Genomic DNA, 18,145 nt, shown 5'->3' on the forward strand with positions numbered 1-18,145 from the left:
TACAATGTTGATCATATTGTCCCTACCGCTTATATTGAGAAACCACATTTCCCTGTTAGAATAAAGGATCATGCTAAAGCTTCAACTGTGATTCGTAAGAGTAATGCTAGAACACCTACACCCTCTGAGCAAATTAAAGTTGAACCTAGTATTGCTATGGTTAAAGATCTCTTGGTTGATAATATTGATGGGCATGTTATTTACTTCTGTGATGAAGCTGCTAGAATTGCTAGACCCGATACTAAAAATAAACATAGACCTGTTGTAGGCATGCCTGTTATTTGTGTTAAAATAGGAGAGCATTGTTATCATGGCTTATTTGATATGGGTGCTAGTGCGAGTGCAATACCTCATTCTTTATACGAAGAAATTATGCATGATACTGCACCTGCTGAGTTAGAAGGTATTGATGTTACAATTAAGCTTGCCAATAGAGATACTATTTCACCAGTTGGGATTGTTAGAGATGTTGAAGTCTTCTGTGGGAAAATTAAATATCCTACTGATTTTCTTGTTCTTGCTTCCCCACAAGATAACTTTTGTCCCATTAAATTTGGTAGGCCCTTCTTGATTACTGTTAATGCTAAGATAGATTGCAAAAAGGATGTTGTTACTATTGGTTTAGGGGATATGTCTCATGATTTTAATTTTGCTAAATTTCGTAGACAACCCCATGATAAAGAATTGCCTAGTAAAGATGAAATTATTGGTCTTGCTTCTATTGCCGTGCCTCCTAATGATCCTTTAGAACAATATTTGCTAGACCATGAAAATGATATGTTTATGAATGAAAGAAGGGAAATAGATGAAATATTCTTCAAACAGGGACCTATTTTGAAACACAACTTGCCTGTTGAAATTCTAGGGGATCCTCCTCCACCCAAGGGTGATCCCGTGTTTGAGCTTAAACCATTACCTGATACTCTTAAATATGCTTATCTTGATGAAAAGAAGATATATCATGTTATTATTAGTGCTAACCTTTTAGAGCAGAAAGAAGAGAAATTATTGAAAACTGTGAAGAAGCACTGTGCTGCTATTGGATATACTCTTGATGATCTTAAGGGCATTAGTCCCACTCTATGCCAGCACAAAATAAAATTGGAGAAAGACGCTAAACCGGTTGTTGATCACCAACGACGGTTAAATCCTAAGATGAAAGAAGTGGTAAGAAAAGAAATACTAAAGCTTCTGGAGGCAGGTATAATTTATCCCGTTGCTAATAGTCAGTGGGTAAGTCCTGTCCATTGTGTCCCTAAGAAGGGAGGTATTACTGTTGTTCCTAATGATAAAGATGAATTGATCCCACAAAGAATTGTTACAGGTTATAGAATGGTAATTGATCAAATGCTAGAAAGATTATCCAAACATACACATTTTTGCTTTCTAGATGGTTATTCTGGTTTCTCTCAAATACCTGTGTCAAAAGAGGATCAAGAAAAGACCACTTTTACTTGCCCTTTCGGTACCTTTGCTTATAGACGTATGCCTTTTGGTTTATGCAATGCACCTGCTACCTTTCAAAGATGTATGACTGCTATATTCTCTGGCTTTTGTGAAAAGATTGTTGAGGTTTTCATGGATGATTTTTCCGTATATGGAACTTCTTTTGATGATTTCTTAAGCAACCTTGATCGAGTTTTGCAGAGATGTGAAGAAACTAATCTTGTCTTGAATTGGGAGAAGTGCCACTTTATGGTTAATGAAGGTATTGTCTTGGGGCATAAAATTTCTTAAAGAGGTATTGAAGTTGATAAAGCCAAAGTTGATGCTATTGAAAAGATGCCGTGTCCTAAGGACATCAAAGATAAACATCGAACATTAGGGGAAAGTGCCGCCCAGCGAGGACGACGATGAAGAGCCTCGCCCACCGAATAAAGGGGGGCAGAAGAAATTCTCCCCCGAGGTAATAACGGTGAATATGATCTACGTTACTCATATCCCTAAGCAGGAGCGCAAGCGCGCACTAAGGGACGTCTACGCCATAGAGCCAGTTGCCCCAAAATTCAACCCATGGTCAGCCTGCCTGATCACTTTTGATCGCAGAGACCATCCGACCAGTATCTATCATGGAGGTTCAGCAACATTGGTCCTCGACCCAATCATCGATGGATTCCACCTCACACGAGTCCACCTGGCAGCGGCAGCAGCCTTAACCTGCTTTATCAAGACACTATCCACAAAATGGGTATTGATCCGTCAAGAATCAGACCCACTAAAACTACCTTTAAAGGAGTGATACCCGGCGTCGAGGCCTGTTGTACAGGGTCCATAATGCAGGAAGTACTCTTCGGTTCGCCGAACAACTTCTGAAGCGAAGACTTGATCTTCGACATCGTCCCCTTCCGCAGTGGCTAACATGCACTGCTCGGATGAACCGCCTTTGCCCGTTTCAATGCAGTCCCGCACTACACTTATCTAAAGCTCAAGATGCCTGGACCACGTGGCGTTATAACAGTCAATGGAAACATGGAGCGCTCCCTCCGTACTAAGGAGCATACCGCAGCCCTCGCAGCTGAAGTACAGGGTGGCCTTATCAAGCTGAATACTAGATCGGCAGTCAAGCCCCCGGACACCGTCAAACGAGTCCGGTCTACCCTGGAGAATGGCAGTTCGGCTCGCCCGGAGCTAGATTAGCAATTCATCCTCCGTCAAAGCCCCAACCTTACAGCGGCATACGTACCGCGCGTACATAACTACGCACTAAAGATACCATGGGCAAGGACAGAGGCATAACAAAAAGTGAAGTCCACGATACGGCTCGCCCCTATCCGGACCCTCATATCCTTCCCCCCTTTTCTCCTTATTTTTATTTTTATTTTTATTTTTTAGGTTCTTTACAACCTACATCACTTTTCGATGGTACCAGGGACCCCTTTTCCAGGCCCCTTATGTCTACTCGATTGTTGGTCCTCTCAAAGGATCATACACCAAGGCGAACAACGGCGCAGACATGCGGCAGGATATCCAAAGGATCTTCAAGATCACCTTTTCCTTTTTAAGACCTGTATACAGCCTTCCCTTGTGCTCAGCATGTAAAATAGCCTCGATGCTTATTGCATCCTCTGTAAAAATATGTTTTGACGTATCAATCAGACTATAATGGAAACAGTTTCGCCCAACCTTATTCGGTATTGGCTTATTTCTTAATCTGTTTTCCCCATTTACATCAGACTGACATATACACCTTGGCACGACTTACAACGCCAGGGGCTCTATTCAACCATGTATATTTTTCAAACAAAAGAAGTCCGAACACTCTCGGAGTAGACTTTGGCATCCCGAATACTGCATTATATGCATCGGCTCCAAATCATGTATTTGGTCAATAGTTGGGTTGCCCGGCTCCTGTGTTTGCTACCCTACATTCTGCTTGTTCGGCTAAGATAGTAAAGGGAGAACTACTGCGATTGTGTTCCTGCTTCGTCCGGTCAAACACCTCAGTAGAGGAAGCCAAAAACTGACTGTCATGATGCGGCGAGAGCTGGCCAGCAATTCGGTGACTTACTAAATCTCTAGCGATTTCTTCTGTGTTACACGAAGGACTGGCTCTCTTCCAGTCATGCGCATAAGGTATCAAAAGTTCGGATAACCGCATACGCACGAGGGGCTATCTTACAGTCCCATTGTCAAACTCCTATGGCTAACTGAGAGTGATAAAGCCGCATATTCTGATTGCCTGGTTCGCCACACTGACACCTTCTTTACGGACCAAGACGTTGGGTCAAGTGTGGTCATGTGCTATTCCGAACACCCCCGTAATACCTATGCGGGGGCTGAAGCCGACGACTGGCAAACTCTCAGGGATAAAAACGGTCGCACAGGAGGAAAAACGCTTTAAGATAAAAGGCACAAATACATTACAAAAACACTAGTTTATAATACAACGTCTGGGAAGTTCGGATACATTCACTCGAACATGATGTCCTTCGAGCACTGGCCCTCTATCAAGCGGGCACCCTCCAGGACGTCTTCAAAATAGCGCTCCAGCTTGCGATGGTCCTTGCCTCCGGGCGAACCTTCAACTTCCACGACGGTGGCCTTCATTTTCGCCCAGTGCATCTTGACATGGGCGAAAGCCAGCAACACACCTTCTATACATGACGACCGCTTGACCGCGTCAATTTGGGGCAGCGCGTCGATGAGTCGCCGCACCAGGCCAAAATAGCTGCTTGGGACGGGCTCAGCTGGCCACAACAGGACTATGACATCCCTCATGGCCAATCCGGACATCCTATGCAGCTCGGCCCACTGCGACGTCTGGTCATTCAACAGCGATGGGCGCTCATGCGCCGCAAACTGTGACGAGAATAACTTCTCTGTCGTGTGCCCCTCCTGGGCTCGGAAGAACTGCGCGGCGTCGGCGGCACTCTTCGGAAGATCCGCAAAGGCGTCTGGAACACTCCACAATCGAGTGTGCAAGACACACTTTCGATTGCCGAATTTACTCTGTAAGAGAAAGGGCTTACCAGCCGCTATCTGTCCGGCCTGCTTGATCTCCTCGCGCGCCGCTCGGGATTCGGCCCGCACGTCCTTGGCCTCTCGAAGGGCCTTGGCAAGGTCGGTTGCCTGGCCTTTATTCTTCTCCTCTAGGGACTCGCACTTGCTGGCGGCGTCCTTGAGTGCTTGCTCCACTTCGGTCACCCGCTCCTCGTATTGGCCGCGGACGACCTGTTCGGACTTCAAGTCCTCGGCCGCTTTATCAGCGGCCGCTTTGTCCACCCTTGCCTGCTCCTTGGCCTGGGCAAGTTCACCCCTGATGGCCTCGACCGCAGCAGCTCTGCCTGCAATCATACACATTGCAGCATAGGTATTACGGGGGTGTTAGCAGGCTAGTGAAGGCTTCATTCAGCCCGCTCTTGGCGGACTGAACCTTCTCAACCAGCACACACATCAGGGTGCGGTGCTCCTCCATAATGGAAGCACATTGTAGTGCCTCCATCAGTGTGTTCGGCGCCTCCGGATTTGCGGAGGTCACCGTTGGAGTTGGAGCTCCCCCCTCCCTTGAAGGGGGTCGCTTATTCGGTTCCGGGGCCACTTGGGTTTCCGGAATGGTGTTTGGCTGGGGGCCGAACTGGTAAAGGCCCCCACCGTCAGTCTCCATGGGGATTGCATCCCCCATGTTCTCGGCAGCCGAGGCATTACCCTCCGGCACCGTTTTGGCGACCTCCCATACCGCTCCGTGGCCCCGAGAGGCCCTTCGGGACAACACTTTGGTGTCATCCATAGCGGTTGGCGGGGAGGCTTGCGGAGGCGACTCGCTCTCCATCATCCCCAGATCTAAAGAATTCCCCTCCGATGACTATTGGGGGAGATCGCGGGCCGGCCTACACCATATAATGTGTTAATACCATAATCATAAAGACTAAACTTATATGAAACATCCTCAGATACTTATGATGCGGCGAGGGGCTTCAGCCTAGGGGGTAACGCCTCGCCATCCGAATCCGAGCTGTTCGGGAGGGATATTTTTCCCTTTTGGATGCCTCCGCTCTGGGTCTTCGGAGGCCGCCCTTTTCTTCATCCTCCCCTTTGGGGGAGAATTGCTTTCTGCCTCCTCCTCCTCCTCTTCATCTTCATCTTCCTCATGGGAGGAGTGAGTTTTGGTCTCTTCGGACACTGCGTCCGAAGTACCTTTACGGCGGGGGGGCACCTTTGGCCTCCTTGCTCTTCTTCTTGGCCTTTTTCTCCGGCGCCTGATAGGGCACCAGGACCAGCATCCTCATTAACATAGGATCAGCTGGGTTTTCGGGGACTGGGCCGGACACCTGATACGCTCCACCTTCTTGGTCCAGCCCTGTTTAAAGGATGGAATTCTCAGTGCACCCCCTTGGATTGATAAATTAAGTTATGTTCGGAAGTTGAGCACTTACCGGAGTGGCCGGATGATTGCAGTCAAGGCCAACGTCCTCGGATGTCTTCGGCCACGACTTCTGAGCCTTGAAGAGCAGCTTCCAGATCTCATTGTGTGTCATGCCAAAGAATCGCTGCAGGATCCGTGGCCCTTCCGATTGAACTCCCACATACGGAGAGGCCGCCACTGGTAGGGAAGGGTTCGGCGGACGAGCATCACCTGGATCACGTCAGTAAGGCTGATGCCCTGTTCTATGATACTTTTGATACGCTTTTGCAGCATCAACACCTCATCGGATGATTGCCAGTCCAGACTTTGTTGGTCCATGACGCGAGCCGCAGCGGGGGTCCGGATCTAAATGCAGGAGCGGCCACCCATTTGGTGCCGCGGGGTTCGGTGATGTAAAACCACTCCTGCTGCCATATTTTGACAGTCTCTAGAAAGCCCCCTTTGGGCACGGTAACGTTGGGGAGCTTGCTCACCATGGCACCGCAACAATCGGCATGCTGGCCGCCGACCACCTTCGGCTTCACGTTAAAGGCCTTGAGCCACAGGCCGAAGTGTGGGGGGATGTGGAGGAATGCCTCACACACGATGATGAATGCCGAGATGTGGAGGAAGGAGTTCGGGGCTAGATCGTGGAAATCTAGCCCGTAATAGAACATGAGACCGCGGACGACGGGTGAAGAGGAAACCCTACTCCACAAAGGAAGTGGGGGATGAATACCACCCTTTCGCCAGGCTCCGGAGTGGGGATGATCTGCTCCGAGGCAGGAAGCCTGTGCGTGATCTCCGCAGTCAAGTACCTCACCTCCCGGAGCTCCTTGACGCTCTCCTCCGTCACGGAGGAGGCCATCCACTTGCCTTGAGAACCGGATCCGGCCATGGCCGGAGAAGTTGGTGGTGGTGCGAAAGATTGGAACTTGGGTGCTGGAGCTTGAGGATGGGAAAGCCGAGGAAGAAGGAGGTAAAAAGATGGGTCATTATCCTCTTATAAAGGCAGTGAATATCAAGCGCCCCCATCAACTCTCAAAACTTGCCGGTTCCCAAAGGGTCGCGCGAACGGCTTGGTTGGATTACCCAAACCCGTATTGATGAGAATCCCACAATAAGGGGACACGATCTCTGCTTTGACAAGACGTGTCAATGGAGGCCGTGCCTCGAAACGCGAAGCGGGAGGCCAAAAACGGTTCAAAATAATGATAAGGCCAGACGTAACATCTCGCCGAAAAAGTTGTCAGTGGACATGACTTATTTTGTTTAAGTATTTTGTCCTTGTGGTTCAGGGTTGTAACTGTTATACAGTGCCAGATATAGTTCTCTTGTTCAACAGCTGTGGAGTATTCGGAGGAGGAACCCGCCTTGCAATGCCGAAGACAATCTGTGCGCCGGACACATCGTCATCGAAGCCTGGTTCAGGGGCTACTAAGGGAGTCCTGGATTAGGGGGTCCCCGGGCGTCCGGGCTATGTGACATGGGCCGGACTGATGGGCCGTGAAGAGACAAGATAGAAGGCTTTCCCCCGTGTCTGGATGAGACTCTCCTTTGCGTGGATGGCAAGCTTGGCGTTCGGATATGTAGTTTCCTTTCTCTGCAAACTGACTCTATACAACCCTAGGTCCCTCCGGTGTCTATATAAACCGGAGGGTTTAGTCCATAGAGGCTATCACAATCATACAAGCTAGACATCTAGGGTTTAGCCATTACGATCTTGAGGTAGATCAACTCTTGTAACTTCTATACCCATCAAAGTCAATCAAGCAGGAAGTAGGGTATTACCTCCATTAAGAGGGCCCAAACTTGGAGGCATGTTTTCCAAAAGAACAGTATCTTACCTCCTGCGATTATTATTTGATCCTCTGTTCGGCTGTTTTTCAAAACCGAACAGAGTCTCAGGGGCTACTATCTATACACAGGCATATTTTTCATATGAAAAGCGGCTAAGAATATTACATCGCATACCTCCACTAATCGTTCAGCCCTCTCTTGGCGGACTGAACCTTCTCAACCGCCGTACCCATCAGGGTAAGGTGCTCCTCCACGACGGAAGCATGTTGCAGTGCGTCCACCAGAGTGTTCGGCGCCTCCAGATTAGTGGAGGTCGCCGTCGGAGTAGGCTCTCCCCCCTCCTTCAAAGGGGGCTGCTCGCTCGGTTCCGGAGCCACATGGGTCTCCGGAATGGTGTTCGGCTGGGGCCCGGACTGGTCAAGGCCCCCGTCGTCAGTCTCCATGGGGGTTGCACCCCCCATGTCCTCGGCAGCCGAGGCGTTACCCTCTGGCGCCGTCTTGGCGGCCTCCTTCACCTCTCCGTGGCCCGGAGAGGCCCTTCGGGACAACACCTCGGTGTCATCCGCGGTGGTAGCCGGAGAGGCCCTGGAGGCGACTCACTCTCCACCATCTCCGGTGCCAGGCAGTTCCCCACGGATGACGATTGTCGGGGGAGGCCACGGGCCGGACTGCAACACATAACATGATGTGTTATAGTTACAATCATAAAAGATGGGATAGCGTTAGAGTATCCTTTTGCACTTACGATGTGGCCAGGGGCTTTTCCCTGGGGCGCCACATGGGGGAGTGTTCGGCATCCGTGTCCGAACCGTCCGAGAGGGATACCTTCCCCCTCTTGGACGCCTCCGCCTCCGGGTCTACGGAGGCCGCCCTTTTCTTCTTCCTCCCCTTAAGGGGACAATGCTTTCTGCCTCTTCCTGCTCCTCGTCTTCATCTCCCTCGTGGGAGGAGGGAGCTTTGGTTTCTCCGGACATCGCGCCCGAAGTACCTTTACGGCGGAGGCCACCTTTGGCCTCCTTGCTCTTCTTCTTGTCCTTCTTCTCCGGCGCCTGATACAGCGCCGGAACCAGCATCCTCGTTAGCAGAGGAATGGCTGGTTCTTCGGGCAGCGGAGCCAGACACTTGATACGCTCCGCCTTCTTTGTCCAGCCCTGAATGAGGGATGGAAGGCTCAACATACCCTTTGATTTGTGAACTAAAGTTATGTTCGGAAACTAAATGCTTACCGGGGTGACCGGATTTGTGCTGTCGAGGCTAATGTCGTCCGTCTTCTCCGGCCACGTCTCCTGGGCCTTGAAGAGCAGCTTCCAGATCTCTTCGTGCGTTGTGCCGAAGAATCGCTGCAGGGTTCGTGGCCCTTCCGGATTGAATTCCCACATATGGAGAGGCCGGCGCTGGCAGGGGAGTGTCCGGCGGAAAAGCATCACCTGAATCACGTCACTGAGACTGGTGTTCTTCTCTATCATATTCTTGATGCGCCTTTGCAGCATCATCACTTCATCGGTCGACCCCTAGTCCAGACCCTTGTTGGTCCACGACGCTAGCCGCATTGGGGGTCCGGATCTAAACGCAGGAGTGGTAGCCCATGTGGCGCCGCGAGGTTCAGTGATGTAGAACCACTCCTACTGCCATACTTTGACGGTCTCCATGAAGGCCCCTTTGGGCCAGGTGGTGTTGGGGAGCTTGCTCACCATGGCGCCGCCGCAGTCCGCGTGCTGCCCGTCGACCACCTTCGGCTCCACGTTGAATACCTTGAGCCATAGGCCGAAGTGTGGAGGGATGCGAAGGAGCACCTCGCACACGACGATGAACGCCGAGATGTGGAGGAAGGAATTTGGGGCTAGATCATGTAAAGTCCAGCCCGTAATAGAACATGAGGCCGCGGACAAAGGGGTGGAGGGGAAACCCTAGTCCGCGGAGGAAGTGGGGGATAAACACCACACTTTCGCCGGGCTCCGGAGTGGGGCCGACCTGTGCTTCTTGGCAGGGAGCCTGTGCGCAACGTCCGCAGTCAGGTACCCCGCCTCCCGGAGCTCCTTGACGTCCTTATCCGTTACGGAGGAGGCCACCCACTTGCCTTGTGAGCCGGATCCGGACATGGCCGGAGAGGTTGGTGGCGGTGGGAAAGATCGAAGCTTGGGCGCTGGCTTGAGGATGGGGAAGCAGAGGAAGGTGGTGGTGATCTTTATCCACTTATATAGGCCGTGAAAATCAAGCGCCCCCCACAAGCCTTAAAACTCATCTATTCCCAAGGGGTCGTGCGAATGGCACGATTGGATTACCCAAAACCCGTATTGATGAGAATCCCGCAATAAGCGGACATGATATCTGTTTTGATAAGACGTATCAATAGAGGCCGCGCCTCGAAACACGAAGCGGGAGGTCAAAAAACGGTTCGAAATGATAAAGAGGCCAGACATGACGTTTCACCGAAAAAGTTGATAGTGGACATATCTTATTTTGATTAAGTATTGTGCCCTTGCGGTTGAGGGTTGTGACTGCTATACAGAGCCGCATACAGTTCTCCTATCCAGAAGACTACTTTGAAGTATTCGGAGGAGGAACCCGCCTTGCAATGCCGAAGACAATCTGCGTGCCGAACACCTCGTCATCGAAAGACTGGTTCAGGGGCTACTGAGGGAGTTCTGGATTATGGGGTCCTCGGGTGTCCGGGCTATATAACATGGGCCGGACTAATGGGCCGTGAAGATACAAGATAGAAGGCCTTCCCCCGTGTCCGGATGGGACTCTCCTTTGCGTGGGTGGCAAGTTTGGCGTCCGGATGTATGATTTCCTTTCTCTGTAAACCGACTCTGTACAACCCTAGGCCCTTCCGGTGTCTATATAAACTGGAGGGTTTAGTCCATAGAGGCTATCAGAATTCACATAGGCTAGACAGCTAGGGTTTAGGCATTACGATCTCAAGGTAGATCGACTCTTGTAACCCCTATACTCATCAAAGTCAATCAAGCAGGAAGTAGAGCATTACCTCCATTAAGAGGGCCCGAACCTGGGTAAACATCGTGTCTCCTTTGTCTCCTGTTACCTTCGATCCTCAGAAGCAAAGTTCGGGACCCCCTACCCGAGATCGGCTGGTTTTGACACCGACACGAGGTTCTGGAATGGGAAAGGTTGAGGACAGAAGTCCCTCTGGTGTTGTCTCAAGCGCTCGACAACATTTCTTGGAGCCTCTCTCCGTCCGAGAGTTCTCCATTGGTTCAGCTTATCAGGCACTTTGCCGTGCACCGACCATACGGTGGCTATCCCCACTGTGTGGAAGGCGCCGGTGCCCCTAAAAATCAAGATCTTCGTTTGGCAGTTTCTTCGTGATCGTCTGCCCTCAGGGACCGATGTTCTGAAACGTCACGGCCCAGGTGACGGTCAGTGCCCCCCTTGTCATGTCTTGGAGACGGGAACCCACATCATGTTCTCGTGCATAGTGGCGCGGGCTCTTTGGAGCTTCGTCCGCGAGGCACTAGGATATGAGCGGGAGGCACGGACCTTGCACAGTTCCTGCAGGCCAGAACGACACAGGTGGGCCGCAAGCACCGCCTTTTCTGGCTTATGCGGTGATGACGTGGACCTTTGGACGACGCGTAATAAGATGGTGATTGAGCGGATCTTCCTGAGACGGGCCTCTGACTCGTTCTTCAAATTTCTTGCCTTCTTGCAGTTTTGGCACCCACTTGCTAGACAGCGGTATCGTGACCACCTGGGGGTGATGTTGGACAAGCTTATGGCTTCCGCGCGCTGCCTGTCGGCTTCTTAGGAGCGTTCTGGAGTTTGCCACTAGGTGGCCTTTTCTTTTTTGTTTCTTCTTCTTTATTGGGCATGACTGTGCTCTGGCCCCAGTCGTTCTTTTATTTCTTTTGGATGCTACTTGTTGTACGGATGATTGCTTTATCTCTAAAGCAGGGCAAAAGCCTATTTCGAGATGAATACAGAGACACATCCCTACCCCTATGAGCATCTCCAAAAGATTAAGCACTGGTGTGCTGGGATATCACTGTTCTCTTAGCCATCCAACCACATGATGTTTGCAACACATAGACATTCAACTCGTTAATACAGTAAGTCGTATAAGTCGGGCGTGCCTCATAGCTGCGTTCTACACAAAATATCAAACTGGCCTAAATTCGACGGCCTCGACAATAAGCCCGCGCTTGGGGTACCACTCCAACACCTCGAAGGTCACCATCACCTCTTCCTCCTTCACGGCCATGGCTTCATCGATACGTACCCGTCCCATCTCCATTTCCCACCACCGGTCTTCGCGCCGCGCCGGCCGCCTCACTCCGTCGTCGCCGTCCGCACGAGCCACGCCCCTGAACTTGCACGCCTCGTCGTCGTCGGGGCGAAGGCACACAGCATGGCGCGACGCCGCACGACCTCCAACTGCCACTGTGGTCTCCTGGTCCGGGAAGCTCAGGCCGCGGTGGCCTTCGTCGGCCACGTCAAATACCAAGTAGGCGGCGTAGTCGGTCCCCGGTGTCAGCGCAGCGGCCGGCAGCCGGCCGTAGATGTCCAGGCTGGTGCAGTGCACTAGTAGCGCCACCTCCGCGAACCTAAGAAATCAACATGACGAGCAAGAGATCAGACAGATTAATAGTAGATTATACAGTGCGAGAATCGATCAGGAAATTGTTGGTCCTTTTTTATACTCTAACTTAGCTAGAGGTTAGAGTTAATTTCTAGCTCATGACTAACCATGAACTAACTCTATCCAAAGAGGTATTTTTTTTATTTTAGAAAACGAGGATGACCCCCGGCCTCTGCATCTGGAAGATGCATGCGGCCACTTTATTGATTATTCTCGAGGACCTTACAAAGTATTACAACAATATGCCTGAAACCACCATCTTGGCAATATCTGCCGCTGCTCCTATCCATATGATAAAAGGGTGCTAGTTGGGCCACTATCCAGACCACTCATCTAAGCCTAACATCAAAAGCCGGAAGCCCCAGCCGAGCCACATACCTTGTCTGGGGCACAAACCGGTCTGACGCACTCGCATGTGTCGTTGCCGCCATCTTCCATAGGTCCGTCTTCAGAGCAGATATTGAGGTTTCTACCTTGTCTGGCCACTCTTCCGTCGACGTCACCATGACGCCAGACAGCTACCTCCTCCTGCGCAAGTCCATCACCGCGCATCGGACGCCGAGTCTCCACAGCGCCATGCCGCCGATATCCGCCGCCCTCAATGTGTGGGATGAAGCACCGCTCCACCATCCCTCCAGCCAGCACTTGCTCCAAAACGATGCCCTCAAGAGAGAAAGCGATAAACGCCATCACCGTCCGATCCGGAAGACCCAGATCTAGGGTTTCCCCCGGAGCATCCTGAGCCTGATGACGCAGACTGCAACGACGATGCCTCGACAAGGGAACGACATCTAAGACGCTACCATCGTCCGCCATGACCATAGTCGGCGCGATTTTCATCGGCAGTTTCTCCACCGGACGTGCGCCACCAGCGTCGCTGGTCCCTTCAACCGGAGTAAACTCTAAAACGATGCCTTGAAGAGGGAGTACGGCGCCAAAGCACCGTCATCACTCGATCCCAAGAAGATCTAGGGTTTCCCTCGGAGTTGCCCGCGCTGTCAAGGAAAGACAAGGGTAGAATCTCGGCGGATCCGCCCAGCTGCCGACGAGTCGCACCCGCCACCGCGCCAACGGCAATCCAGCGACCAAGGCCCAAGCCTGGGCCCAGATCCGGCCGTGTCGCCGCGAACCCATCTGGTCACGCCGCCGCCGTCCCTAGTGAGCGCGACGCACCAGATCGCGAAGCCGCCTGCCGCGGGGGAAACTGAATCGCCGAAGCGCCGCCACCACCCGCCATGGCGTCCGGCCCGGCGCCACGCTCCGGCCCGGGGGCGCCGGCCCGCACCAGCCCCACACGAGCGGGAGGACCGCGAGTCCCCGCCGCCGCCGGCGACGGCAAGGCTTCGCCTGGCCGTGCCCTTGGGCGGCGGTGAGGGAGGAGGAGGAGGAGGAGAGGTGGAGTCCGACCGATGGGATCTGGGAGCCTCCCGGCCGCCACGCGGGGGGCGACGCAGGGGGCCTGATCGCTCCTGGTTCAGGATTCTGTCCTTGGTTCACTTGGGGAGCCAAAGAGGTATTTGGATAGTAGGGTTATATTGACAATAAATGCATGAGAACTAGATTCAATTAGCATCTCTTGAGTGGGATAGTTTTTTAAGTGGATAAGATGCAACTAGCTCAAACTAGCCCTCATGTTTGAATACTTTAGGGCTATTTGAGCCTAAACTAGCGCAAACTAACACTAACTCACGTATCTAAACACGGCTTTTGATTGATTTGCATGAGAAATCAACATGACCATGCAGATCTCGAAGATGCATACAGCACTGAATGATGAATTATTTAATTGCGTGGAGCAGACAGCACCGGGTGACGTCGCCATCTGAGCGCAGAACTGTTTTCGGACGTTGACACGGTTGAATCTACGCGGCGCCTGTGATCTCTACCGAGCGGTCAAGAAGACGGAGTGCCTGCTGTGTGGCGGTGAATCGAAGCAGCATCGGGGCGGAAAGTCTTCTCTTGGAAGGAATCAAAAGGAGAAGAGTCAGGGGATGCTCACTTCTTGTGTTCTGGCTGTCACACTAGCAAGACTGAAAGCCATGTGCTCTATACTCTAGTAACCGGCACTCAGATAGGATCGGGCTTGATATTTATTTTGAGAAGCTCACATCTCTCGAAATCATATATTCTTCTGTATGTGTGTGTTGTTTAAAGTGTTTTATTTGTCAGGATTACGTATGCCAACCATAAGTGTGATGGAATCATGGAAGACAGTTGGCAGATCGAAAATGTTGTTTAAAGAAAAACGATCGGCCAGGATCCCAAATCAAGAAGATAAGATATGTAACAAGAAAGATGGCATGGAGCACATCTACAACAAACCGATAACAGCATGGTGCATGATCGATCTCTAGTCGGCAGGGAATTAATCAGGAGTGTCCGCTTAAAAACTAATAATCAGGAAAAGAAAAGAATAGCAAGGATCCAAAATGATCGTTATACCTGGAGCGAGGGTGAGCCGTCCATCTCCAGCTGAACTCGCCGTCGTCCCACGGCAGGCTCAGCTTCCTCGCTGACAGCGCCACGCACTTGGCGCCGCTTCCCCTCGCCAACCACACCGCCGTGTCGCCGTCATCGACCAGGACGGCGCCGTCAGAAAGCCGGAGGTAGGCGTCCTTCTTGGACGACAGCGGCGGTGGGCGGCCAGAGCAGCAGCGCAGGAGGATGGCACGGCAGTCGGGCGGGAGGAAGCGATCCCAGACGGCGTCGGACTCGGCGGCCTCGCGGAAGGACGGGGACACGGCGGCGAAGCGGCAAGCATCGCGCGGGGAGGTGAGCGCCAGCACGTGTGCCACGCAGCTCTCCGGGAGATCTTCTAAACGGGTGACCTCCTCCTCCGCCGTCGCCGTGGTAGCGGCGTCCATGCTATAGCTTCTTGGTTTTCTGCGGCAGATGTGGATTTTGCTGCTTGTCCGGAGACGAAAGTTGGCTTCACAGCAGGAAAAATTGAAAACAAAGCCTATTTATAGGTAGCACTGCCTCTTGCGAACCTGACCTGGTCGTACTTCCCTTACTATTTGCCAGTGTAGTCGTAGCGGTTTACTGTTACTGGTCTTATAGCATCTTCACTCACATTTGGCAAATCCGGTCTCTCGAACGCACGCGGATGCGACCGGGCACGTCCACGGACACATCCGGACGGGTCTTCATATTTTTTTATGGGCATCCATATATCTCAAATCCGGACTCTTAAATCCATACAAATACATGCAAGTTGATCATGCAGCACGATGTTGCACGTAAATAGCAATTGTTGGTATCAAGCATAGATAGCGTTTACATAAAATTTATTTCAAGTGCCAAACTCAAGCATTGCCTCCTTGGTTGCCATTGTGGATCCACATGTGCTCCACAAGATCATTGAGTAGCTGATTGTGCACCCACTGATCTCGAAGATTCTGATACATCTGCAGAAAGTTCATAAGCTGAACCGCATCTTGATTTTCCGAGATTTCAACTTGTTCTCCGGGTGCTTCGGAATTATGGGTTTGGGCTACACCATCACCCTCATCCTCGACAATCATATTGTGTAGAGTAACACAACATGTCATCAGCTGCCACAAAGTTCTGATTCCCACATCATTGCAGCGCCCCGCACAATTCCCCAACGAGCCTGACGCACACCAAATGCCCTCTTCATGTCCTTCCTAACCGCTTCCTGCATTGTTGCAAAGTGGCTCTGTTTATTGCCACGCGGCTCGGATATGATTTTCACAAACGCCGCCCACAGAGGATAGGTACCATCGGCAAGATAGTACCCCATGTTGTAGTCTCGGTTCTTGACGGTATAGTTGCACGGCGGTGATTCCCCATTGCAAAGCCTCCTGAACACCGGAGATCATTGAAGCATGTTGATGTCGTTGTGAGAACCAGACATTCCAAAAAAAAAGCATGCCAAATTCATAAGTCATGTGATGCCGCCGCTTCTAGTATCATTACAGGAATCAGGCACTTTGCCGTCCGCCATGGCTGGCGGCAAAGGCATGCCTGGCGGACGGAAAAGGCATTTGCCGTCAGCCAGCAGACGGCAACAGGTCCGGCTGAATAAGCTACGGCAAATGGCACTTTGCCGTCTGCTGGTGGACGACAAAGATAAAATTGTTTTTGCCATCCTCCAGCAGACAGCAAAGAGCCTGGACGGCACACGTGGCAGGTTAGGTCCGTTAAGGGGTTAACGGCGTGCTTTGTCGTCTGCTGGCAGACGGCAAAGACCTTTGCATCTCTTGGCGTCTGCCAGCGGACGGCAAAGTGCACAAATATGGCAGCACAGCCACCCACCAGGTAGCTGCCACATGGCAAGCTATGCCATCTGCTGGCAGACGGCAAAGATGCCAAGGTCTTTGCCGTCTGCCAGCAGACGGCAAAGTGGCCAAATAGGCCAGCCCAGTGCACCCCAGGTTGCACAAGTAGCTGCCACGTGGCAGCTTTGCCGTCTGTACAGCCCCTGTTTTTTCTTAAATTCATTCAATTTCACAGATATACATATATATAGACACACACACACACACATTTGAGAATACTTTCAACAAGCATAACAACACATATACATACCAAATCATATCCCTGCCATATGGATATGATCATCCAACACATATACATGCCAAATCAAAAGTCCATATGCAACATATATAGCTAGCCAACATATCCAACAACAGGCATACAATGGTTTCATCCATACATACATATATAGGTAGCAAGTTTGACATTGTTCATCCTACAAAATCAAAACAAAAGGGAAGCACAAGGAGAAGAGTAGACTCCATCAACGCAAGCTTCCTCATCGAAAGCAAATCTGCAAATTGGGAAGGAAAAAAGTTAGAAGAAGAAGAAGAAGACTAGCTAAAAGAAGAAGAAGAAGAACAAGAAGAAGAGATTTTCTTCTCTTTCTTTTTCTCCTCTCCTCTTCTTTATCTTCTTCTTCTCTAACTAAGGTAGGTAAAAATGCCATTTTTAGCTAAGCTAGGTAAAAATGCTAAGTGTAGGTCATTTTACAGCTAAGCTAGATAAATAGGTCAATTTGGAGCTTAGTAAGGTTATTATGTCATTTTCGTGGAAAATAAGCTATGTCTATGTCATTTTGGAGGTAACACAGATTATCATGCCATTTTTGACCTAAGTATGCTAAGTATGTCATAAATGAACTGAAAAAGCTAAGTATAGGTCATTTTTTAGCTAACTTAGGTAGTTATGCCATTTTTGACCTAAGTAAGCTAATTATGTCATAAACGAACTAGGTAAGCTAAGTATAGATCATTATTGAGCTATCCTAGGTAGTTATGCCATTTTTTAGCTAACTAAGCATATTAAGTTGTGACGCCCCCGATTTGACCGTACACTAATCATGCACGCAAATGTGTACGACCAAGATCAGGGACTCACGGGAAGATATCACAACACAACTCTAAAACATAAATAAGTCATACAAGCATCATAATACAAGCCAGGGGCCTCGAGGGCTCGAATACAAGTGCTCGATCACAGACGAGTCAGCGGAAGCAACAATATCTGAGTACAGACATAAGTTAAACAAGTTTGCCTTAAGAAGGCTAGCACAAAAGTAGCAACGATCGAAAAGGCAAGGCCTCCTGCCTGGGACCTCCTAACTACTCCTCGAAGCCGAACTCCATGTAGAATCATCCTCGGGATCTCTAGCTCCTGGACTCCAGCATCTGGTTGCGACAACCAGGTACAGAAAGGGGAAAAGAGGGAGAAAAGCAACCGTGAGTACTCATCCAAAGTACTCGCAAGCAAGGAGCTACACTACATATGCATGGGTATATGTGTAAAGGGCCATATCAGTGGACTGAACTGCAGAATGCCAGAATAAGAGGGGGATAGCTAATCCTGTCGAAGACTACGCTTCTGGCCACCTCCATCTTGCAACATGTAGAAGAGAGTAGATT

General features: G+C 50.7%; 1 protein-coding gene across 1 annotated transcript; it reads right to left on the reverse strand.

Annotated features, from left to right (window-relative positions):
• Window positions 1–11,643: 11,643 nt before the first annotated feature.
• LOC123166835 (F-box protein PP2-B10) lies at window positions 11,644–15,190 on the reverse strand. The gene is made up of 2 exons (XM_044584641.1): window positions 14,685–15,190; window positions 11,644–12,207 (listed from the first exon to the last, which is right to left on the reverse strand). The coding sequence occupies exons 1-2, from the start codon at window positions 15,104–15,106 to the stop codon at window positions 11,763–11,765; spliced, it is 867 nt and encodes a 288-aa protein (XP_044440576.1). The 5' UTR covers window positions 15,107–15,190; the 3' UTR covers window positions 11,644–11,762.
• Between the last annotated feature and the right edge of the window lie 2,955 nt (window positions 15,191–18,145).

The sequence above is a fragment of the Triticum aestivum genome, chromosome 7D, assembly GCF_018294505.1.
Source record: "Triticum aestivum cultivar Chinese Spring chromosome 7D, IWGSC CS RefSeq v2.1, whole genome shotgun sequence".
NCBI classification, from domain to species: Eukaryota; Viridiplantae; Streptophyta; class Magnoliopsida; order Poales; family Poaceae; genus Triticum; species Triticum aestivum.

What these genes read in the sequence shown, in the direction of transcription:
- LOC123166835 (XM_044584641.1), bottom strand. Translation starts at nt 15,106, where the DNA reads ATGGACGCCGCTACCACGGCGACGGCGGAGGAGGAGGTCACCCGTTTA. An exon ending in ACGGCTCACCCTCGCTCCAG is followed by an intron (nt 12,208 to 14,684) that starts GTATAACGATCA and finishes TTGATTTCTTAG; the next exon opens with GTTCGCGGAGGTGGCGCTAC.